Below are 26,045 nucleotides of genomic sequence, written 5' to 3' on the forward strand. Positions count from 1 at the left end.
ACCTTAAAGACCATTTAATTCCAACCCCCTGCCATGGGCAGGGACACCTCCCACTGTTATGTTTGCTGAAACCTTGTTTGAAAAATAAACAGATCCTTTTTCAAGGATGTGCTTCTGTCTCTTGCTCTGGCATGACAGGTCTAAGCACCACCATGGCTCAGAAACAAGGCAGAGAGACACACAAGCTCCCTAGAAAAGCCCGATTGTATCACTAATTCTCAGCCTGTGCAAACCAAGAACAATGGAGATAGTTCTAAAAACCATCAACCACAGCATTTTAATTAAAAATAATCTTTCCAATAGACTTTATATAACAGCATTATCATCGAAGCATTCCCCCCTCACTGGAGGAGACAGAAGCCCACACTTGGCAGTGAGCAACTTTGAGGAGCTCACCTTCTATTTCTCCTTTTGAAGGAGAACCATGAAAAAGGAAGAAATGAGAACATGGGGCCACAGGCAGAGCTTCACATTGCTAGTGGACACAGAGTGCTCTTTTTCAGCTATCTTCTTATGTTGTGCACATAACTTTTGCATGGCATCACAGAGCACTGTCTTGGGTTGCAGGATTGCAGGCCTGAAGTTTCCCAGGCCACAGAAGGAAATTCAGATCATGTCTCCCATTTCCTAAGTGCCCTAACTAATAGATTTTGAAAAAAAAAAAAAAGAAAAAAGAAGAAGAAGAAAAGAGCCCTCTTGGGTGTGTGCTTCCAGGACACCCTGCTCTGAAAGACAGGTGAATGGTAATAGAGATAGTACTACTTGCATGGGAATAGGAGCTAAAGGAAAAAAGCCAATGTGAAATACCAGTTTAAATATTCCAGAGAGAAAGGTATTAAAGGGGCATGTGTGCATAAGAGGGAATAAGAAGGTTTACTTATATATTACTTATATATTCTAGAGTTGTCATTTCCAAGAAAGTTTAAAACGTTACCTTCCTGTGAGGAAAACTTCATCAAACAACATTAAGTTTTAGTCAGTATGACACACGCACAAAAAAAAAAATCACTTCATGGCAAAAGTTTTTGGGAAATGGCCCTAAACTGATCTCTTGCCTACCTTAACTACTTTATCTTTTAGACTGTAAAGGAGTCGTAAATTATTTTATAAATATTACTGCATTTGCTATTTGCTATATATATGGAATGTTGTTTATAAATATTATTTAATCCTAAAATGCACAAGAACAAGATACTCATTTTCTATGGAGAGGATTTTAATGAGAAGACTGAAGCCAGAAGGCTTAATTAACACCCTCCCCACACACACTATCAAGCAAGGTCTATCTGCCTCTTAAAGTCTAACAGCAGAATGTTTATTCATATACTAAAATTGTCACATACTTAACATAGCTTGTGAGCAGAAACATTTCAATTAAACACACATCTTCACATTGAGCTTCAGTGTTAGCTACTCAAACTGAAAACCTTTCCACACAGAACTAGAAAACCACTTTCAATAATTAGCAAACACTCTAAAAGATTATGAAGGACAGGCAAGCAGAACAAGTAGTAGACTGGATAAAGTGTGATGTAATACTGATTGCCTCTGCATTGTCAACTTTTCCGCAAAAAGAGTGGAGGATAAGCAACTTCATTCTATTAATTTCTTATGTTCCATTATTCTCATCATCAAAATATTACCCTTTACTATAGTCGTGATACATAAAGCACTGTTTTTTGTCAGTAGTTGAGACCATTTTGGACCACTCCTCCCACAGCCTGTAGCGCTGCACGGGGTTGTTGTGCCCCAAGTGCAAGACCCGGCACTTGGCCTTGTTGAATCTCATACAGCCCATCAGTTCAGCCTATCCAGATTCCTCTGCACAGCCTTCCTACTCTCAAGCAGATTAAAGCTTGCATTTAACTTGGTGTTGTCTGCAAACTAACTGAGGGTGCACTCAAGGCCCTCATCCAGATTATTGATAAAGACATCGAAGAGAACTGGCCCCAGTACTGAGCCCTGAGGGACACCACTAGTGATCGGCCTCCATCTGGATTTAACTCCATTTACCATGACTCTTTGGTCCCAGTCACCCAGCCAGTTTTTAACCCAATGAAGCGTACACCCATCCAAGCAGACAGCTTCTTCAGGAGAATGGAATGGGAAATGATGTCAAAAACCTTACTGAAGTCTAGGTAGACCATATCCACAGCCTTTTCCTCATCCACTGAGCATGTCACCTTGTTGTAGTAGGAGCTCAAGTTCATAAAACATGACCTGCCTTTCATAAACCCATGCTGACTGGGCTGGATCACTTGTTTGTCTTGTAAGTGCTGTGTGATGGCACTCAAGATAGTCTGCTGCAAGAGCTTCCCCAGCACCAAGGTCAGACTGACAGTAGTAGGAGAACCTGTAGTTCCCCAGGTCCTACTTCCAGCCCTTCTTGTAGATGGGTGTCACATTTGCTAGCTGCCATTTGATTGGGACCTCCCCTGATAGCCAGGACTGATGCTAAATGATGGAACGTGGCTCGGTGAGCACTTCTGCTGGCTCCGTTAGTACCCTTGAGTGGATCTTATCTGCCCCTATGGTCTTGCATATGTCTATGTAGTTTAGCTGGTTGCTATCCATTTCCTATTTTTTCCAAATTAGGAAATGCTAACATTTTCCAAATTGTTGGAAAATGACAATTCCTGATGTGTTGGGTTGGATTAGATTTGCATTTTTCCTGAAATACTATACATCACAGACACTGGTTCTCTGCTATACTATATTTTAGTTAAAAACTGCCAGATTTTCTTATGAATTGTTACTGGGCTTTTCATAATTCATGTAACAATGAGAAGTAAAATCAAATAGCTCACCATATTGTACAAAATACCCTGCAAAATATTCTTCATGTATTTTAAGCCTGTTGCAGACCTATTGTATGAACTTTTCAAAATTCATTTGACATAGATCTTTCTATGAAAAATGTTTAAAAATTTTATCTCAGTAATCAAAGTATTACTAATTTATCCTTTATGGTAATAGTATCATTTAAATCACAATTCTAACAAATGGTTTTAAAGCATAGTAGGCATGAATCTCCTTTCAATTCTGTTAATTTTACACTGAAATAACCTTACTGACTTTAATGGATTTATTTTTGAATTGTACTACAGTATAAAAAAGAAACAGGCAATGTGCCTTTCTACAATATCTGCTAAAGTAAACAATTATCCTTGCTGTCCAAAGATTAATATTGGACATGTCAGAATACGTGTTTTACCATAGCAATTTCACCTTGTGTATGAATGATTTTTACTTTGAGCAGAGATAGACCTTTTCCAAATCAGTTAACAATTATGCAGTTTTTCATATCTTTGTTAAACATTCTTTTCTATTAAAGTTTAGCATCCCTTGGGCAAACAATAATCTTTTGATATGGTTTCCTGGTTAAACAAAGTTGTAATTTCAATTAGGTTAAAAAGTAAAAAACTTAAGATAAGACCCTCAGGTGTAAACAAAATTCATTAACACATTCTTCATAACTTTGGCTTTGAAACATTAATTGTGTACTTACTATCAAATTTGTAGTTTTGCACAGTGAAATAATATGAATTGATCCATTAAAATTAAGACCTCAGTATTTCAGAGGACCGACAATTAGCAAAAGTTAACATGATAGTTGCAATCATTTTAAAAATACCAAAAACGTAATTGAAATCAAGCTACAGGATAATTTCAGTATTTCCTTTGATGGAGTCTTCCAGTTAAAGAGAAATCACACCTTGACATATCTGTTTTAATGCAACCTTACACCTGGAAAATGAAGGTTGACTTTATCAGGTCATATAAAAGGAAACAGCTTTTCATGTGATAACTTTGACATCTTACTTTGTAAATGAGTACTTTGGTGATTTGCAGAAATAGCCTAAAGCAAACTTGTCTTCTGACAGATGACATTTTAAATACACTATAAATACCATCCCATGGCATATGTGCTACACATAGAGCAGAAATACATTGGCTTTCACTTTGAAAGAAAAAGTCATATAAAATATCAGAGTCTAAAAAGTTTTCACAAATAAACATTAATTTTCACAAATTAAGTTTTCACCAATAAACCTTAATACAACTGGTTTCTCAAATAGAAATATGTAAGACTTTTCCACCTTCAATTAACAGTATGCACCAGAAATTTTAAGTAATTAAAAAAAAGAAAACCCATACAAATACAGTTCCAATCACTACTTGTATTTGTTTTAAGTAAAATACATACATACAAAATGCATATGTATTTATACATACATATTATTACTTTTTTGTTAACACTTTTTATGATTATTTACTGAAAAAGGTCACAATACCTTCAGATATCTATTTTCTAATGAGGTAAACCCAGCATTTTTCACAATGGTTTATTTAAAATGCCATTTTATTGTGTTTTTCTTGCGACAATCAGTTGGACATTTCTTAAACTTTACAAACCTGTGACTCGAAGTTTATCTGTGCCAATTACAACCTCATTTTCATCCACTGTAAAAAGTGGCTTGCCATCCTTTGAGTTGATCTGAAATTGCTGACCATGAAATTCTACCATTTTAGGACCTGCAAAGCACAAGCAGAATAATGGAATAATTACATGAGCTTTCTTCAGCTTTCTGTGTAAATTGCTAACCATTCAAACTATGATCTTAATTTAGTGACTCACTAAAGTACATTAGTGACTCACTAAGTACATTAAAGATCATGAAGCAGATATTCCAAGGACAGTGGCCCTAGAAGTACTGAAATTGGCTAAGTGTATTTACATGTTCTGGTCCGTTGTTCAAAACTATGCCTGGAGTCATGCTTTCAAGTTGGGTTTCCAAGAGGGAATTTAGGAAATCCCTCACAAATCAAGATCAAGACAAACATTCACATTCTTGGTGCTGAAGTTGCTAAGATTCCTTGATCTATATGAATGCATAAGGTCTTCCTTTTTTTTTTTTTTTTTTTTTTTTAAACATAAAAATTAATTATCAGAGTCTTTGCAGCATCATCCCTTTTGATTAGAGAGGCTCAAATGCTTTAAAATCCCCTGTAAGGCCTGGATCCTCAGTTCTCCATAACAAATGCCAGTTTAGCTCCACATATCTAACAAATATCACTGATCATGTTCTTAGATGATTTTTAAAAAGCTGAGGGAGTATTTTCAATTGGATCTGGAACTCCAGAAATTAATATCGTGTACATGAGTCTTTGCATATCAGCAGATCCAAAATTCAGTAAAAAATTCTGTTCTACAGTTTTCTTTTTCAGTAAATATATGCCAAGCCCTTGATGTTCCTCATTTTAAACAATTAGATCAATTAAAAATTCACATCATATAAGTTTGAGTATCTGTTTGATAGAGTCATCTAATTTTATGTTCAGAATTAAAATTATAGATAATGGTCAAAGTGCTTAAGATTCCGTTTTTTAATTAAGGGAATTCACAGAACATCCAGAGGACCGACAAGCACTGAGATGTTTCATTTCCCTGCAGGAACATGGACATTAAATACCTTCTGGGTAGTAATTCTCAAAGGAACCAGGAGCTTTTGACAGATCTTAGGTTAAAATGGCATTAGGTAGCTGATTAATATAGCAATGAAATAAATTCAGACATTTCTTATAATTTCCATGGTAGCTGATGCAAGAGATACATACCATAAGGTCCTACATAAATTGTTACTGCTTCATTCAGTAGATGCAAACAATTACTTTTAATCACTTAACAATGCATAGAAAGGATTATACAGGCCATAAGGACGTAAACCAATAAAAAACAATACTGACTCAACTTGAAAATGGTCAGAATAGAGGGCTGAATTCATACATTGTACTCTGCTGTACTCAGGCACAATCTTACTGATCTCTGGCTCTTCTCAACAGCTCCTCCAAAGCACATGGCTTGATTTCTGAGAAGTGTATCACAAAAATACAGAAAATATCTTTGTTCAGAGAAAAGGTGTTACTCAGAGTCCTTTTCTTTTTTTTTTTTTTTTTTTGGAAAACAAACAACCAAACAAAGGAGTTCCAGGTAAATGAAACAAGGATGGTTCCCTATCAATGCTTTCCTAAAAAATATTGGTTGTTTTATTACTCATGATCCTGTCCAGTGGGGAGTAACGTAGTTACTGATCATTTATGTAGTGTGGGTAGATCCTTTGTTTATACAACAAAGTCAAAGGCCTAAGTAAACTGGCAATTATTATCTTTAATTGGTGCTGCAATGTCTGGTTCCTCTTTTCTTCCTTTCTTTCATCCAACACCACAATTACAGTGTTTAGCATGACTATTATGGGATACACAAATCAAAGCCTCTCTTGTCTGACATGATTCAGGTTGGGCGATTCAGGCATATTGAGGCACATCTTTTTGGTGGGATGGGTTTAGGAGCAATTCTCACTTTTGTTATAGATGTTGTATACAGTATAGAAAAGACGGTATTTTTTGAGCCTTTACTTCCTCCATAGGAAAGAAACACATGAGTCCAGTTTCTGTGGTCAATATGCTGGCTGCAGAACTGATAGAGAAAAGCTGCACTTAACACCATGTCTTCTGATCCTGCTCATTGTCCAAGCTCATTCTAAGAAGCATGCAATTACAACATCTACTAGACTAGACTCAGCAGATGAGATAGAAATGTGAATGCTGATGCTGTAAGGCTCTGGCAAGGTTAAGTATTTTTCTTTTCAGTATTGTCAATATTTTGGAGGTCTGGCATGCCAGAAGCAAATATAGTTATATTGCCATAGAATATTTATTGCTTAAAACAATTAATAGCTGAGTGAGGATCCTGAAAATTTACATTTTAGGCATATGTAATTTAGAGTAAAGTAGGTGCTCAAGGCCTTCCACAGATTCAGTTCTAACCTGTAAAGTTTTATAGTACGGGTAATCTTTAAAATACTCATTAGAAACTGCTGTAATTGTATTAGAACTATTATGTAAGCCTGCAAAAAATGTGCAGGAATATCTCTAAAAAAACAACAGATCAGACATGTATAGTATTAAGTTATATTTCTTTGTTAAGTATTTACACATGATCACTGGAAAATACTTTAGTACGATGAAGACACTGTACGTTTAGAGGGAATGCCATCTACTGATTTCCTTAGTACAAGGGCAATTAGCCTTGAAAATAAATTGCTGGCTGGAATAGCGGTACTTCTGCTCTTTCCTTTTCAGCACCTTGGTAGATACAGAAGTTTTCACTGCTTATAAATCACCAGGGAAAGAAAAAAGTAGATTTGAAAGAACTGAAGAAGTGTGGCATGATTTGCACCAGACCTAACTTGATCTCGTCTATGAGTACATTTATCTTATTGATTTGCTAATTCGCTGAGTCTATTTCACAAGCAATCTTGTCAAAGGAAGATTTTTCATGTCTCTCCTAACAGGAATAGGAAAGAACTAGCTCAAACAGAATTAATCGATTAATTTAATTTGTACACCTGCATGTTGCTAGAAAATTGACATCTTTTTTGTTAATTGGATTGTTATGGAATGCAGATTAATTTGCAGAGAGATGTGACATGACACAAGAAAGAAGTTATAAGATGGAGGAGCTGTTTTAACTATTTGAATTTAGGATGAATACATATATATTATATAGCATTTACAAACCTTGGACTGAATTCTGATTTCTCTCACCTAACCAGAGTAAAAGGTATAGTTGACATAAACATATGCTTTGCAGACTGACTTTGTCTGCTGTCCTATCTATTTAATGCAATTTTCAGGCACAGTGTCCATAATGAACATCATACTGATACAACTGTGGCTGCAGTATTTACTATTTTAATTAATCTGGCCCATGTATACAGTGACCACAGTTCCAACAATAATAGGAAAAAGGTTGGGATTCTGTCTTTCCACTCCCAGCTCTTTTTTTTTTTTTTCTTTTTCTTTTTTTTTTTTTTTCATTTCTTTTATCATTACACCAAATAATAATATTCCTGGGCTCTCCTCTTCTCTTCTACTCAATTAATATCTAATTATTCTGGGCAAAGCAATATATCTTTAGCAGTAGGAACTGAAGGAGTACTACTCTAAAATAATGAGATGTGGGAAAAACAGAGAAAAATCTACTTAGAAGAGGAACAAGAGGAATAACAGCATGTGTAGAGAAGTGCTCATCCTGGATGAGCTGTAAGTTCTAACAAACTAATGAGTACATCTATGCCAATAAATTAGAGAAAAGCCAAGGCAGAGGAGACACTGCCAATTTCTGCTACTCTAGTAGCATGATCCTTGGCAAAGTCTAGACCTGTGTTACACAGTGACTTGCTGACAATGCATAGACGGGTGCTGTTCCTCACAGGCAGGATGGATGAAGCTCTCCAGCTCTGGAGGAAAGTGGGTTTAGCTGTATAATGAGAGTTGTGACTTGCCATCGGCCCCAGGGGCAGACTGTGGGTGCTGGCCTGTTTTAGTTGATAATGTAGGCATAAAATATCTCTACCTGTAAAACACGTTCACATGCTAATCATGCAGTGAATTACTCATTAAAGCATCCAGGGATTTTATTGCTTAAGAGTTGTATTGGTGCCTATTGCTCTTATCTTTTTTCTTCTGATCAAGTTACAAGAATCTGAACAATGAATTTAAGCATGTGGAGGGGCAGCTAGGTAGTATCTAAGATAGGTGCATAGTAAACTATTCCCATTACATTTTAAAGCTGAACTTAAATAAGAAAAAAAAAAACACAACAAGCACTGAAAGTAGTCACTGTACATTATATATTTTTCAAAGGGGTCTTAACTGGTGGCTGTCTGAAACACCAACTCATAGACTTGCTTAAGCTGGCTTTGCATCTGTATTTATCTCCTGATAAATTCTGGTCCTTGCACACTTGACTAAATCTTTAACAAAAACCTTTAGGTTCATGGTTTTGTCAACACAAATGCCCCTGTAAAGTTGGATGAGGACTGTCCCATGGATAATCCCCATTATCAAAGAATGGTATGGAAAAAAAAAAAAAAGACTTATTTCAAGTCTTTAGATGGAATGCCAGGGTAAATTAATTCAAGCATGTTTCATTTGTGTTAGAGATGAGACAGCTCATGTGTGGAACAAATTTCAAAAAACAAAAATAGGCTTTTAAAGAAATGGAAATACATTTACGCAACCAAAAGTAGCCATTAATTTCTCCCAGCTGTATGTTGCAATACACATGCAGCAGCTATACTGCAATAACAATAATTGTATCATGATTCATTTTCAGCTCATACACAGCAGCCTAATTCAATATCTGAAACTTTAATCTCCTGCTTCCTAAATGTATTTTGTTTAGCACCATAGTATCCTAACTACATGTAAGTCAGTTAATACTATATAATTGTGCTTCCTGATAAAATCCTACAGTCAAAAATGTAACATGACAGAACATAGGTTATAAAGAACGTTTGAACTGTTTCCCCATTTCTGCAAGAGGTGCCACAAGAATTTCCAGGTCAATAGGTTATTCTTGTTAATTAGGATGACTAATATTTGTCCATTGTTTCTTTATACTTCCTCCTTTAACAATGTGCAGTTCTGATGCAGACCTCAGATGTGATCATCACATCACATCACATCACATCACATCACATCACATCACATCACATCACATCACATAGCTCTTGACACTGAGGATGACAGTTTAAATGATGAAAAATGGTTTTAAAAACAATTGACCTGTTGCCCTTTAATAAATGTATTTCTTCTAAGGTGTGTGATCTTCCAATGTTTCCTGTAGTGTTTTGCCATAAATCCCTGCAAATAGGCACGCTGCTAAGCAGTCTCCCTTTTTGTTTCCCTTCCTCACTCTTGATTGCCCTAGGTAGCTTTCCACAGAGGCAAAGTCTTTTGTTGAGTGTTTCCAGTTCAGTAGTTACTTCCCTTCTACTGTTACCAGATCTTTGAGTTCCAGTCCAATACAAATGTAGGACAAAATGGTGAAGAATCTTTTATCCAAAAGAAGAATATTTTTGTCAAAAATAGGGTCTGCTGTCTCATATGTACACACAAAGACTTAACATCAGTCACATTGGTAACATATAGGCAAAGTCTTCAAACTTCTGCCAAGTATTAAGCTCTTCTAGTATGTCTTTCGATCTTTCAGAAGAAAAGAATTTTGATCACTTAAGTTATTTAATTTCAGATCTTTTCTTTTCTTAGGCTCTTCTACCATCCATCATTTTTTTATTCCTTATGGCTGTCACCCAGTCTGTATGCTTCCCTCTTCTCCTACTAGCTAGAATCATTGAAGTTTTGAATATAAGCCAAAATCCTGAGTACTTTGGGGTAGTGCTATGAAATTTCATTTTTTTTTAGTTATTTTTTTATTATATTAAAGCACCTTACTTAAAATAAGTTCTCATTAAAAGTGTATTAAAAATGTAATACTCCTACAGATTCAGTTCTAGTTCTATGAGTAATACAATACCAATAAATGTAAAGCCATTACTTTTAGAAGCATAAAATTAATCAGATTTTCATATGGAATTGTATAGAAGTGCTGGCTCATCTCTTATTAGAACAAATGTATTATTACAAAGTGTATAAAGCACATTGCATATATATGCTTTATCTCCATATCATATATCCCTCATCACCTTTAAAAACATCTCTGACATCTCTGGCTGCTCCTCTTTCCTTTTTTTTTTTCTTTTTTTTTTTTTTTCTTCTCAGTTCTCCTTTTATGTAATGGATCCAACAGTCTGTGCCTTTGCAGGCCAAAGTAAAGATGCGCTATTGTCAGCACTTCTTATACATTGTTGTTCCCTACAGTTGAACACAAGTCTAGAGATCTTTGAAAATCTAGTACTGAACAATCAATGCAGACACTGATAATAAATTACACCAGCAACCCAATCTTGTATTAGGTGCTTAGGTGGCAATGCTTTTCAGAGAATCACAGAAGTGTAGGGGTTGGAAGGGACCTCAAGAGATCATTGGGTCCATCCCTCCTGCCAAAGCAGGTTTCCTAGAGCAGGTTGCTTAGGCAGGTGTCCAGACGGGCCTTGAATATCTCCAGAGAAGGAGACTCCACAACCTCCCTGGGCAGCCTGTCCCAGTGCTCCGTCACATTCACCGTGAAGAAGTTCTTTCTCATGTTGGTGCGGAACTTCTTGTGCTCTATCTTGTGGCCACTGCCCCTTGTCCTGTCCCCACAAACCACTGAAAAGAGGTTGGCCCAATCCCTCTGTCTCCAACACTTAAGATATTTGTAAACATTGACAAGATCCCCTCTCAGTCTTCTTTTCTCCACGCTGAACAGGCCCAGGTCCCCCAGTCATTTCTCATAGGGAAGATGCTCCAGGCCCAGTATCATCTTTGTGACACTCCGCTGGACTCTTTCTAGGTGATCCCTGTCTTTTTTTGTAATGGGGTGCCCAGAACTGGACACAATATTCCAGATGAGGCCTGACCACAGCAGAGTAGAGGGGGAGGATCACCGCCCTTGACCTGCTGGCCACACTCCTTTTAAAGCACGCCAGGATCCCATTGGCCTTCTTGGCCACGAGGGCACACTGCTGGCTCATGGTCAACCTGTCGTCCACTCTCTGCATGATTTTGCTAACTAAATGTTTTTATACATCTGAGCATTATCTTTATAAAATAGTGTCTATAAATATTAAAAAATAAAAACATGAAATGCTTGATTTTAAAAATGATCATTGCTTGTAGAAACCATAGCAGGAATAGACAATCATGTTCCTCACACAGTTACTTGACCAAAAGGCTATGGTGTCACCTTTTCTGAGCCTCTCATTCCTCAGTGAACACTTTATCCTACTTTACAAAGAATACTTGATAGTTTAATTTTAGTAAGTCCTTTATTCTTTAATATTATTAAAGAATACTTCTGTTTAATAATATCTTATGTTTAATGGATAATTGTATTACCTCTTCTTACTCTCATTATTATTTTTTTTTAAAAAAAAAAGAAGATATGGGTTTATTTTCATAAGGTTGACCCCAGACCTACATTTTAGGAACATTTTACAAATGCCTACTGGATCTGGGCAGAAGACTCAATGTGAAACCAGTTAAAGAGGCGGGACATGACTCAATTGCCTAAGCATAGCTGTTTTGTGCCATTATGTATACTTTGGTGCCTAGTCTTCAGCTTATTTTAGCTGACCTGCAGTATCTAAGACTAGAAGGGCTTGGAGATCTGTCCTGGGATCTGTAAGTGACCTGAACCCTTGACGAGTGCCAGCCAAAGACTGGACAAGACAGAACCATAGAAGAATCTAAGTCAGAAGGCACATCTGCAGGTCAGCTCATATAACTGCCTACTTATAGCAGGACCAGCTTGGTCGGAAGTTAGCTGAAGGTGCTCAGGGTCTTTTTCAGGTGGAATTATAACATCTTTAAGTACAGGGAGTCAGCAGTCTCCCTGAGCAACCTGTTCCAGTGCTTAGCCATTTTAAAAGTGGTATTTCCCCCACTTCCATCCAGTTACATTTTGCCATGTCACAACTGTTGCCTCTTGCCCTTTTTCTGTGCATTTTTCTATGTGTTTCTGAGAAGAGTACAGCTACACCCTAGCAGGAATGAGAAGCCCACCTTAAGCCCTCTTTTCTGTAGCTTAAAAAATGCACCCTCTTCAGCTTCTTATATTTCATGTGCTCCCAGTGCCTGATCACGTTAATGTGAGACTCCCCGTGGGAGTCTCCCCAATTTGGCTGATAGGAGGCTGATAGGAGGGGGTGAATTTTAATGCCATATTCCAGATCCAGATGTAAACTCCCAGGAGCGGGATAATGCAACCCAAAATGCTATTAGCCCTTACTGCCACAAGGGTACGCTACAGACACATGTTCAAGTAGTTCACCAGGATGGGAGGGTTCTTTTCCTACAGAGCTACTACTGCCGAAAGATAGTTAGCATTAAGAAGAAAGTACTGTTATACTTTATATGAATAGCTTGGATGTACTTAATTATCCAAATTATATAATAGATTTTAGTCATAATAAATTTCAGCCATTTTAAGTTAACCTTTATGAAGTCATCTAGTGTTAACCAATTTCAATAATTCATTCTTTATTACTTTAAAGGAAGAAGGTACAAGAACTAATTCCTTACTTTTGGTGTTATTACCTTCAAATTTTGCTCCCAAGATTTGTGTTAATGCTCACTACAAAATATGAACCAAAATATGTTGTTTGGGACTGTAAATTTACTGAAGACTGCAAAAGTCGAGAAGGATTTTATAATTCCTTTTTCTTCAACTATTTTGAATTCCTTACTCCCATTGAAATAAAGGGGTTAGTGGATGGGGGAGCTACTCAGATGAGTAATTGCACTCTGGTAAGAGCTTGGTATCCACAACCTAGTTCTTTTTCTATATAATATTTCACATAAAAATGATTTCCCAGATGTTAGTTTCTTTTCAGAGCTAAGCCAGGTTTACTTACATGCATACTACTTTTCTCTTCTAGACACAATTAAAACAGATACGACAGCACTGGACTCAAATCCCCTTGGACAGGTTAAATTTCTCCTTTACGGTGATGTTGGCGTATTTAAGCAAGTTAGCAATGCACCTAACTACTTGATTAATTTGTAGAGGACTTTTATAGTCTGGTTTAAGTCAGCGTTGCTGATTCTGAACATCTTCACATATTTCTTTATAAAGACTATCATATTTGGGACCAACATGTGAATCTGCTATATACATAGTACTATCTATCAATGATATTTTTGGCAGAAGAAGATACTGTTCATTTGAGTTTAAATATTAAACCGTGGCTGTGATGACCAAATTTGTATTTTCACAATAAAGTTTTCATGGTGATACGATTAGCTAACTATCCCTTAAATACATATTGATTACCACTTACTATTTCCTGTTATTTTTAAAATACTTTTCAAAGTTACACCCATTTAAATACAAAATGTTGTCACAAATGTCTAATAGCGTATGCATTTAATTTAGAACAGAAACACATCTGCCATGGATTAAAACAGGAAATCAGAAAAAAATTTAGCAGCCACCTGTCATTGCCTAAATTTTGCCTGAGTCAACTAAGCTTTACTTTTAAATAAAACTAGAATGTATGCCTTGATATGATCAGATTCATTGGTAGCTAAACTCTTATATCCCTGGGGGTGAAAATCACTACTTTCATCCTTTTGGAACAAATAATATAAGTTCTTGATCATAGGAAGACTTAATCACCTTAAAAATGCTTCAGTTAAATTTGCAATTTATCTTTCTATTAATTACTCCTATGTTGTATCTTTCCTTCTTATAACCCAGCTGGACAGCAATTAAAGTTGTGCAAATAATCATCTTCCTGCAGTACAAAGATCTTCAAGAAATATGTTCTGGCTTTTATCTTAAAGATAAGAAAGAACTTATTTGGACAAAAATGAAGTTTTTAATGAAAGCCTTCTGGGAAAAGTGAAGAAGGAAAAGCTAAATGATTTTACAATGCTATTAATTAAGTCAAGTTTATAAAACTGGCTTCAGGGTTTTCCCTGTAAAAACACCACCAAACTCTTCTTACATACATCATGCTTCATTAACACTGTTTTCTTCCTATTATGTCTCTAACGAAAAAAACACTATCACTTGAGAATGAAATATCAAAATGCTGATAAGAAGAACAGTAATGGTTTGACGTTGGAAAGTAGTAGTTTACAGATGGCAATTAATGCTAATGAAGAAATATATTAGGTACTAACACTTATCTGCTTCCTCAGAATGTTGCTCCTCTCTGAAAAAAAAGAGGTAAGATGGCTCTCATTTAAGAGCTTCTTAGAATGTGATGGACATGAAAATAGTCAATAGGCAGAATTTTGACTGTAATTTTGTTTTCAGACTGCATAAACCATTTTGACATTTACCATATTCCCATGCTTTCTGAGTGGTACTGATTCCATGTTTCAAAGTGTAAAACAGCTTCATAACACAGGTATCTAAATAAATTCTCTCTAGTTTACTTTAAAGTGAACTCCTCACCTGAAGCTACTGATGTCACCGTTACTTGGTGTAAATAATTGAACTAGGAGAAGGACCAGTAGTCCACTGTACTCAAATCTGTTCTCACAGGCTCTGAAAGACTTTGGAAGCTCCTTTCCCTTGTGTCATTAACCCTGAAAAAAGCCATCAAAATTCAGTCTTTTGGAGCCTGAAGCCTCCTTATATGATATTTGAAAAATAAATCTTTTCAAAAACTGGCCATACTTTTAATTAAAGATGAGTTGGAAAGCATGCTGCTCTTCAGCCACTTTCTTCATATTCAGCTCCTAATATATTGCAATGCCACCGCAAAATTATGACTATTGTATTAATCTGCTAGTGGGCTGTATATGTAAGCATATCTTTACTTAACTGCAGCATCATTTACTATTTGATACAAATGTTGCTCTTAAATACTTGATCATCAATTCTATAGGCTATACATTTTAAATATATATTATACATGCTAAAATTCATTATTGAAAAAGTTTGCTCATTTTTTACACTATTTTCCTTTATTATAAAGAAGAGTTTTGATAGAATCAAAGGTGCTACATTTTTATTTTAGGATTGAATAAGGCTTTGAAGTGATGAGAATGGAGGTCTTAGAGATGATGGTTAGCAGCCTTCTTCAACTGCTTGGATTATCAAAGAAAGTTCAGGATATTTCAGTTTTTAAGGCTGATAAACGAGCTGTGATAATGAGAACTTTTGAAGCTTATTCGTGATGTTAAAGATATATATACTAATGAAAAAAAGTTACCATCTATTTTGTGGACGTCCTTGACTTGTCTATAAGGCATCTCTCTCTATTGCTTTCTTAATTCCCTCTGACTGACTATCAATCCTATACCTTCACAAACATGTGCCTTGCTTAGATTCTTTCCTTTCTCTCTGTTGGTCAACATCCTTCTTCTAAGCCCCATTTCTCCCATAATTGTTCCAAAAGAAATAATCTCCCCACATTCTCTGAACTAAATGTCCCATTTCCTTTTTTTTTTTTTTTTTTTTAATTTAATTTAGTAATTAGTTTTCCTTCCTTCCTTCCTTCCTTTCTTCCTTCCTTCCTTCCTTCCTTCCTTCCTTCCTTCCTTCCTTCCTTCCTTCCTTCCTTCCTTCCTTCCTTCCTTCCTTCCTTCCTTCCTTCCTTCCTTCCTTCCTTCCTTCCTTCCTTCCTTCCTTCCTTCCTTCCTTCCTTCCTTCTATAGTGCTTGGTGATATGGTTTAGTGGAGGACTGTTTAGTGTTAGGTCAGAGGCTGGACTAGGTGATCTTGAAGGTTTCTTCCAACCTAAATGATTCTGCGATTCTGTGTAATTCTGTGAGTTTTAAATGATTTTAATGAGCACCTCGGACAAAATGGGGTATCTCTGCCATCCAGAGGGATACTGAAGACAAGAGTAAAGCACAGAAGTGGTGATTTTTTTTAGTTACAATCCCTATTGCATTGAAAATATTATCTTCTTGACAGACAGTTAATGTATCTGCATTCATAAAGGCTTCTGAAAGCAGTGTGATTATGGAACACAGTCCAAAACACAGCAAGCTCTACATAAAGTTTTTATAAAGAACTACAGTGTTCACAAAACTTCTCCAAGAGGTATGGCATGCAGGTAAACTTAAGAGCATGTAGCAACTTTAAAACAAGAGCGTTAATGGTAAAAGTTGCTCACATTTGAAGATATTTTAGCATAGCTGTAATTCATGAGAGAAACTTCGTTCATTCTTGAATAATACATGCCTGTTATCCTCATGTGACAAATTCCATAGAAACTCCTCAGGTGAAGACTTGTTTCACATCCCTCTTGCGAATTACTTCTATTGAAGACTGGGTATTTGAATCACTCTTAATAAGTTCTTAAAATATTTTAACAGATCACTTAAATCACAGTCTTCCGTAAGTTAAAATGTGTTTTCATTATGATCTTATGAGTGACACTATATTATATTGTCATCTTTGAAATAATCTTTAATTTATCTATATACCACATCACAATGGCAACTATTCATATTTATAAGGTGAACTGAGTATTAAGAGATAACTTCAGCATGCTGGCAACTGTGAAAGGCATTAATTCTTTAGCAATGTCTTGTGCATATGAAGTAAATTACCCATACTATTACCCAAAGTGTTTTTCACTCTTTTTTATAAGAGAACATCATCTTGCATGTATTTTGACCAGCTAAGGATGACTAAAAATATCAAACAATTTATAGATGGTCATTTAATCCAATAAATTGTAACTTGCCCCAGTCACTGTTGCTTGGCCATATCTTTAGGTATTAACAGAGTTCTTTACTCAATTAATTTTTACTGGTCTTTCAACACTTTATTAGTCTAAAATTAGTATTGTTTAATATTAGTAATATTTCATGTTAGTATTTACAATGCTACCAATTATCCCAGACATCATTTAAGACCAATTATTAATGAATTGAATAAATAGAACTGGCAAACAGAGATTACTTAGACATGAATGTATTTTAAGTAATATGTAAATGCATTTTCAGCACTTACTCTTGATGTAGTTCTGATTTTCCCATGCTCAAATCATTATCACACCCTCTTAAATATTTTTGTAGTAGTTTTAAAAGAGCAAGCCAAAGTGCTGTCAGAACTTCCCCCTTCAGTGTTGAATCTGAGTTGCTTTAAAACACAGACCACTTTTAAGAGGCTTGGGATGCAGGTCTTCCACTCTAAACTCTCCTCCTTCCTCATAGTTTCCTCACATATTGCCTAAGCCAGATAAAGCCTGTCTGGACAACATGAAGTATTGGGTTTTCCTTTGGGAATGGGTTAAAGATCATAAGATGTAACAATACTGACTTGCACATTAATGGGAATGAGGCCAGAAGAACCAGGTGATTAAAATCAGAGAAACAGAATTAAACTACCATTAAGGAAGGAAAATACTAAATATGGATAGTACTTGCTATAAATCAGTCATTATGGCCAAGTCTGCTTCTATCCAGCAGAACATTCCCCTCTAAATAACACAGTCCCTATATGATATTGGTTCGTATTGACCATTCCCAGTCAATCAAGTCTTTGGTTTACAAGTCCTCTTTGATCCAGATATCTCTAACTCTACAGAACAGATACGTTTAACTTTCTGTGTATTTAAGAAGGCACATTCCCATGCGTTCTCCATACCATTCTTTGTTAATGCTCTCAGAAGAAAGCCTCTGTGGTGACTGGGAAGGCGAAAAGAGGAAATTAAAAGAGAGAGGTCTGAGTTGTTTTTTTTTTTTTTCTTTTGGCTGGCACAATAATTAAAATACCTCTCCTTTCAGTAAAATATGTAATTTAACTACTTTCAGCATTGCAGCCTCTTCATTAAGAAGAAAGATAAACTATGGATGACTATCTCAGATAGAGATCATTTAAGGATGTCAATTACAGTACAGGTGCCAAACACTAAATGAGCAATGCAGTTACAACACTCTTCAGTGCCTATATTTTTTCCCCCACAATGCTTCTTAAGTCTTCATGCAGAAACGTCTGTCTGAAGTGATGCACCTTACTCCTGCCAGTATGTCATGTTTCTGGCTTGAAATAAGGAGGTGCCTTATTTCCATAGGGACATAGTCCCATAAGCGCATTGTGAATATACTAAAATATGATAACAGAATTGAGTTCAGCAGAAATCTGAGCATTTCTTTTCATTTTCATGCAAAACCACCAATTAATGATGGGGTCACTCATCTGACTAGTGTCTAAACTCAATTCAGGGCTCAGTATTCATGAACATATGTACAGCACACCTTTCCTATTAGCAGTTCTAGGTAATGCAGGCTGGACACAGCCTGTCAAACAATTCATCAGGCTTTCAGGTTACTGTCTGACATGATTTTACTTCTAAGTTTCTCAAATTGGGCAGGAATCAGGTTGGACAAATTAATGTGGTGATAAATGATCTGTTCTGTGGTTCACCCTTCCCAAAGGGCCTCCTGAGAACTTCTCATCAGGCAGGATGGGGACCTGACTACAGCACAAGAGTATATCTGGTCCCATGATGGGAATCCACAAGCAGACAAAATCAATAGCATATGTTACACATAATGGAAATTTTAACCATGTAATACGTACTGTTTTGGTCATGTGGTCACTGTATTGTTACCTATTGCAAAGTAGCTTAATGGCAGTATCAATAATATGAAACTAAAAGTACTGTACATTTCAAACCCTTCATTATTATCAAAATGAGATATGAGTTCCACTACTGTGATTTGATAAATATTTATGAGCATTTTTAAGAGGAATGATTCAGATCCTTATAATTAGCTTGAATGACCAAAAAAAAAAAAAAGAGAGAAAACATTTAAAGACCAAATTGGGATTAATTAGTGACCTTTCCTGCATAACTCTGCAATAAAGAAGTGCTTTAAATATTTACATAATTAATGCTTAAGTGAGAAATGGAAATATACTGTTGCTATTTATTAAGTGGCAGCTGCACTATCTAAATGTGGCCGTAACAGTATAAAAAAATCACATTTAACTTTTTGTATTCTCCAAGCTCCTTAGAAATATTTATTAAATCCAAAAACAGTGAACAAGGAAATATTACTTAGACTTACCCACGTTTAATCTGCCTGTAACTTCTCCATTTGAATTGCGAGCATTCACAGTCACATTGTGAGTAGACTGGAGAAGCAGTGATGAGTCCTGAAGTATGGAGAAAAAACAGTAGATTCAGTTGAATACTTAGAACTGTAAATAATTTTCAAAATTTGGTCTGGGGTATATATTAACTCAGTCACTGAAAGAGCTCTGCAGTTACAAAACCATCCACAGGTGTCATCAAATAATTTGGGCAAATACCTTTGATTATTTCAAGTATATCAGATTTAAAATATGAAACTAATTATAGAGAATATTTCAAGTGGCCAAAATCTATGTTACTGGCCCATTGAATATGGTTGTTAATCTTTTAAAAAGAAAAATGCTTTAGTATTAGATTAATTACTTTTCTATACATAAATTGAGGCTTCCTACAAGGCAATGGCCAAATTATCAGGAAATATGTGATACAAAGAGAGTATTAGAAAGCTGTCTGTTTGTGACCTCAGAGGGGATTCTCATCCCTAGTTTCTAACTATTTGAATACTGTAAAATACCAGCCTCTTTCAAATATATTGCATCTGGTACCTCTTCTAGACTCAAGCCAGCATGTTGAAAGGCTAATCCCTGAAAATCACTCCCAAATCACGTTCGCATTGTAATCTAATATACAAGTTAACCTGAGAATTTTGAATATATTTTATACAAAGATTTTTGCTATAAACACTTTCCTAGAAACTGTGGTAAAAGCAATAAACAGTTTGGAATATGACTTACACATTTTTGTTAAAATGGATGTCTTACAAGTAGAAAGATAGGCTATCTCAAAAGAAGTCATTAAATAAGCAACATAAATGAATATCATTTTATAAATTACATCAGATAGAAATTATAAATTGTTATTGTTGACTTATAACAGTCAATGAAGATCAGATAAATACATTACATTTAAGTGCGTGTTCTAAATGACCCAAAAATCTGGGCATCCCTGGTAAACTTATTTTGACTGCTATTGGTTGATTTCAAATATAATTTACTGATTTGTAATGTTAATTTGAAGTGTGAATAAACTATATTCTAAATCTGCAGCTGCCACATGTGTTGTTGACTAATTAAAGCCTAGTAACATATTTCTAAATGCTCAACTTTTATCTTGTTATGAATATGTATAAGCTAAAATGCAATGGTATTGCCCACAACTCTGTGTTGGCATAACAAAAGCATAAAGTTGTAATAGGCTCCAGAGATGATACACAGCGAGTAGATTTTCTGCTATATATTTTCTTAGCACTTTGGAGGCCTCATTAGGTGAGAAAAGCTGTTAGGAGACTACAAGCAGAAAACACTTAAGGCAAGGAAGAAAGCTGCTGTGATAGCCTAATTCTCTAACAGGCAAACTTAGAAAAAGAAGTCATAACAAATAAGCAATTTTATGAGAGTAAATATATTGAATGACACTCAGGAGATCAAGCTACAGGCAATTAAACCTCTCTAGAGGCTTATATTCAATAGAGTTCAAATGTTTCAAAAACAAGCATGGAAACAAATAAACAAAACCCTGATGAATGATCAGTTCATAGGGGGCAGAGCCATCCAGCAGCCTCAAGGCTCTAATTAATACATGCTACTAATGATCACAATGGGTCATTAGATAAATGGGTGTATATTAGATGCCACCACACATCTTCCTTCCTATATGGTACTAAAGGTATTAAGAGGAATATTTTAAAAAAGTACAAAGGGTAGCTGAACATTGCATACCTATTTTTCTGTGCAGTGAGCTACTAAGTATTAGCTATGTTGCTTTTAAAAAGTTACATGTTTTATCAGATAATAAAAAATCAAGAGAAATTCAATTTTAGCACATAAATACTGTTTACACTGCCTATGGGGCAGAAAAGAACACAGCATAAGAAATAAAATGAAACTACAGTTTTAGTAACAGCATCTCTGTGTCTAAATAAGAGCTGTTCCTGCTACTGGAAAAAATTACTGCAGAAAGAAAGAAGAAAGTCTTAATAAAGTATGTTGGCATTGCTTGAATTTCAGTCACTGAACATTTTAATTACCTAATCCTAAATCCTATGTCAACCATGTTATCTGATAAATTTATTTACCTTTTCTTTTGCCATAGCAATACAAATGCTAACTTTTTCTTTAGTTTCAGAAAAGTCTAATACCTGGCTATTCTTTCTATTGAAGTAGTAAGGATGATTATGAAGTAATGAAAGAGTCAAAGCTGGCTTTTACTCTCATTGAGTAGTGCTTCATCCTGTGAAATGTCCAATTGGTTGATGATACTGCTCATAAAATATTTTGTGAGTTTGTATGACAGAAGATAGCTCCAAAAACTATTTTTTTTTTTTTGTTGACAAGAAACAGATATTGCTCAAAAAAAAATAATAATAAAAATCCACCTGCTTCAGAATTCACCTGCATAATTCAAAACCAATTCAGATTCTATCTTCATCAAAACTCAGTACTTTAATAGAAATCTTCCATACTATACCTACTATTCCATACTATGCATACTATTACTGTTGTTTTAAAGTTAAACTGCTTATGAAATACTTCCTTTGACCATTTTTTTTAACCTCAATAATAGTAATAAAATTTTTGGTATACATAAAATTCAATCTGAAATATTTCCATTAAGTCTTGTTGGTTTTACATACACATATATAAAGGTGTCATGCACTTAATTCTGCTGTCCTAGAGTGATAAAAACTGAACTTAATATAGAAATTATAACTTTTCCTACAGCATCCACTAATTTTAGAGATATCTACACAGTTCTGTAAGCTTATAAATTCTGTAATGTATGAATAAACAAAACAAGCAATTTCACAGGGAAGCATACATAAAAATATTCTAAATAAAAATAATTAAAAACTTTCTATACATTCTTAAAAGCATTGCTTATGCACATCATCTTTCTTAATTCGTTTTTAAGCAATTTGTAAGCATATGCCTAAAAGAAAAATGTTATAGTATCTGAACATTGACCTAACGACCCTGCTTGTAAAATATTTATTATATTCTTGCATACTTCAATACAATATTTATATATCTACAAAAATATTACACACATGCAAAACTGTGAGTGCATAACATGTATAAAAATACATATCCATATATTTACATTATACGTATATATATATTTTTCCCCCTGACAGGTGCTGAGACTTAACCTAAATTCAACTGCTCATAAGTGCATTAATTTTATTTCAGTATTTTTGTAAGATTAATTGCTTACCACTCTAGAATGTATTTCTTTGGCATAAAGAGGGAATAAGAATTCTGATTCCCCTTCTAGACGAAGGCCTTCTTTTGTAACACGTAGATGTCCCATTCCAGTCTGAGGAGAAGAAGCAAGAAGTATGTGCATTTTAGTATTGTTGCCATATTTCTCTTTTGTTCATTTCAGAAACTGAAAATGTCCAGAGCTGTCTGCCTAACCTCTATTTATAAAGATACCCACACTAATGCATTTAATTTTTTGTGAATTCTTCACTTATATCAAGAACATTTTTCTTTAATAAATTGTAGCTTTCAAGAAAAAATTAGTAATTTTTTTGTTTGTTTGTTTTCTTGTTTTTAAGGGAAAAATACAATATTCATTATCTTAAAAGGAAGTGCATTTGTATTGCTTGTGCTGAAATACTTTTTGTACTTCTAAAAATCATGAAAAATAGTTTTACACATAAATGCTCAAAAAACAAACCTTATGGTCATATCTCAAGATTTATTCTATCAGCGTTATACTTCACACAGAATGCAACACTTCTAAGCCCATTGATGGGACAAAGGGAGATTTATATTTGTTTGCATTTTCAATAATGTCTTCCTTCTTTTTAATAGTTTTTCTTTCTTGGGTTCATTCTTTTCCTCCTCTGATCGTAGGCTCAGGCTCCTCCTCTCACACTATCATATTACTTTCTCCCTCACCTGCTTGCTAGTTTTTGACCTCATTCTCTTAGTCTCTTTCTCACAATTCTAGCCCAGCTCCACCTTCCACACTTTCAACCCATTTTAAACTTTTCTTTCTTTTACCATTATCACAGCACTGATAATGTGAAAAATGAATCTGGAAATACTACATTAAGCAAATCAGAGGACTTTTAGGCTTCAGCCAAAGGACATTTCTCACAGGTATTTAGATAATTTATAAAGGATTTGCCCCCTGCACCACCAATATAGAGTGAGAAAAAAGCTGAAAAAGTATTACAACACTTACAGCTCAGCCACATACAAAATTATTCCAAGTCCAAGCTGCCTCAAGCTACAAGAAATAGGTGGGAGAGCTAAATAAAAACAATAAATCCAAAAACTATTTCTGTTCCAAATATTTTTCAGGCTTTTCTCCATGTAAGGAGAGAAGAGGTAATAGATGACAGGCCATAGATCAATAACCTATTTAGCTAATTAATTAAAAAAAGCATTTTTTACCACTGGAAAAAAATGTAGCTTTAGCTGTAATTATTTTCCAATATAGCATGTTCTCTCCAATGAAATGATATATTTTATATATAAAAAGTTAAATAACTTCTAACCAGACTACGTTGAAAAACTTTTTTTTTTTTTTTTTTTTTTTTTTTAAAAACAGGCTTAAAGAAAGATGAAGAGAAACAAACTTTGCTTAAATTCCATAAGGTGGGAAATCCTCATGTCAGCAGTTCATTCTGCTGGAGAGTACCACTACGATTCCTCCTTGGTATGAGTTTATTTAAGGAAAGAGGCTTTTAGAATAGCTATCCATGGAATCTGTTATTTTGTGTCAAGTATTTTACAGCTTTGAAATACATAGTGTACTGACTTTTCTCAGTACACTAGATAAAATTTCTGAAGTCTAGACCATTGCAAAGCTCTTTAAAAAGTAGCTAGAATACATATCAGGAGTCTAAACTAAACTAATACCTGTGATGAATCCCCTATGTAATCCCCCTATGTAACCTTCATAACGATTTCTAGGCACCACTGAATGATTCAGGTATGTGATTTTTTAGTGAAGACTATAGACTATTTTTTCTAACTTGTAACACAAAACAGAGATAATTTCAACACTATAAAAACACACAGATTTTAAAACAAATAGAGGTTTTAAGACAAACACTTTTGAAAAATATAAGAAAAATCATGATATTCTAGAGAAATACTGGTAATAGATGTCTGTCATTTAGTTAAATAAATTAAGGATCTGATTATCTGCTCTCATCTCATGCCTTTTCCCATGAGGTGAAAATAGACTATATTAAACGTCATTAGTTTTTAACACAGTTTTCTTATTTTTCTTGGAATATAGGGAACTAAGTAAACAGTATATTATAGAGTAAGCTAAAAAAAAAAAAAAAAGACTGAAAAATTTGAAATTTAAGAAGGTAGAGGAAGAAGTAGCAATCAGGGAAAATTATAAACTCTTGGGTGACAATTTCTATACTGACTTTGGCATTGCCAAGAGACAAAAAGCTGCAACTGATGCTGAAAATGTAAATTTTGCAACTTACTCTGCACACGTTTTCTAATGGACTCAGATTTTTCTCTAATGTTTATTCCAAAAATGCGGTACAGACAAAAGAATATTTGACATCAAGAATAATACACCACATGGCAAAATTTAACATTTTAATTTACTTATATATTTATGTTCTTATTTTCCACAAATCCAGACATACCACTCAGGATTACTTTGTATAAGTCCTCGAGTATGCACCATTTTCTTCATCAAATATTTCATTTAGGCATTAGCACAATGCTCACATTCTTACATGTTTGAGTAAGAGCCTCATCATCCATTCTCATCATCTGGCCATGGGGAAAATTCTATTATTTCCCTTTGATAATAGGTAAAATGAAGTTACACGGAATGTAAAAGAGACAGATTTAGTGTGAACAGGTACCGTAATGTACTGAGATGCAATGATAAGTTCCATAAAAAGGAAGAGTATAATGGTAACACATTATGTTCTTTAAAAAACCTTTCTGCTTCTTACGTTACCACTCAGGAGAAGCCAATTATAATTTACCGAGTATTGTGACTTCCTCAGTGATGAGTAACCTTGATGCTTTCCATCTCAAGGATTTGATTATGTTCCTCTTCAAATCCTTGGATAAAAATATTTTATTGACGTGAGGAAAAGGTCCAAATGTAAGTTAGATGCAGGCTTTGATACAGTTATACAATAAACTATTGATTAGGGAGAAACGTGCTTCATTAAACATAGCAGATGTATAGTAAGTCTGGACTCCTGCCGTCCTGATGCTGGTGACTGTCACTGATTGATTGTGCTTATCCTTAGCCCTACACACCGCTGTGTGTAACACCCTGAGACTCCTATGTTTTCCAATTACTAAAAGCTCACAGAAAGGCAGGGACTGAGCTGTATAGAAGATGAGGATGAAAAGGTACTTCTCTGTAGACACTGAGCAGATTTTGCTCGCCCTGCAAGTTTACTGTTGTGGGAACCTCTGGCACCTACCAAAACCTTTCAAAGTAAAGATACAATTTAGCAACAGTGTTCAAAAAGGTGTGACCAGTTATTTATTTCAAAACTGGCAGATTCTAATTGGA

The 26,045-nt window shown here is 35.0% G+C and overlaps 1 protein-coding gene across 4 annotated transcripts in view; it reads right to left on the reverse strand.

Annotated features, from left to right (window-relative positions):
• Nucleotides 1-26,045, reverse strand: part of SGCG (sarcoglycan gamma) — a 132,892-nt gene that overhangs the window by 24,163 nt on the left and 82,684 nt on the right. For all 4 annotated transcript variants that reach the window (XM_032197774.1, XM_032197766.1, XM_032197789.1 and 1 more), the window contains 3 exons: nucleotides 22,734-22,835; nucleotides 19,495-19,582; nucleotides 4,417-4,536 (listed from right to left, as the gene is read on the reverse strand). In XM_032197774.1, coding sequence (XP_032053665.1) covers nucleotides 4,417-4,536; nucleotides 19,495-19,582; nucleotides 22,734-22,835 — 310 coding nt within the window. The remainder of the gene's footprint in view (nucleotides 1-4,416; nucleotides 4,537-19,494; nucleotides 19,583-22,733; nucleotides 22,836-26,045) is intronic.

The sequence above is a fragment of the Aythya fuligula genome, chromosome 1 (assembly GCF_009819795.1).
Source record: "Aythya fuligula isolate bAytFul2 chromosome 1, bAytFul2.pri, whole genome shotgun sequence".
NCBI lineage: Eukaryota > Metazoa > Chordata > Aves > Anseriformes > Anatidae > Aythya > Aythya fuligula.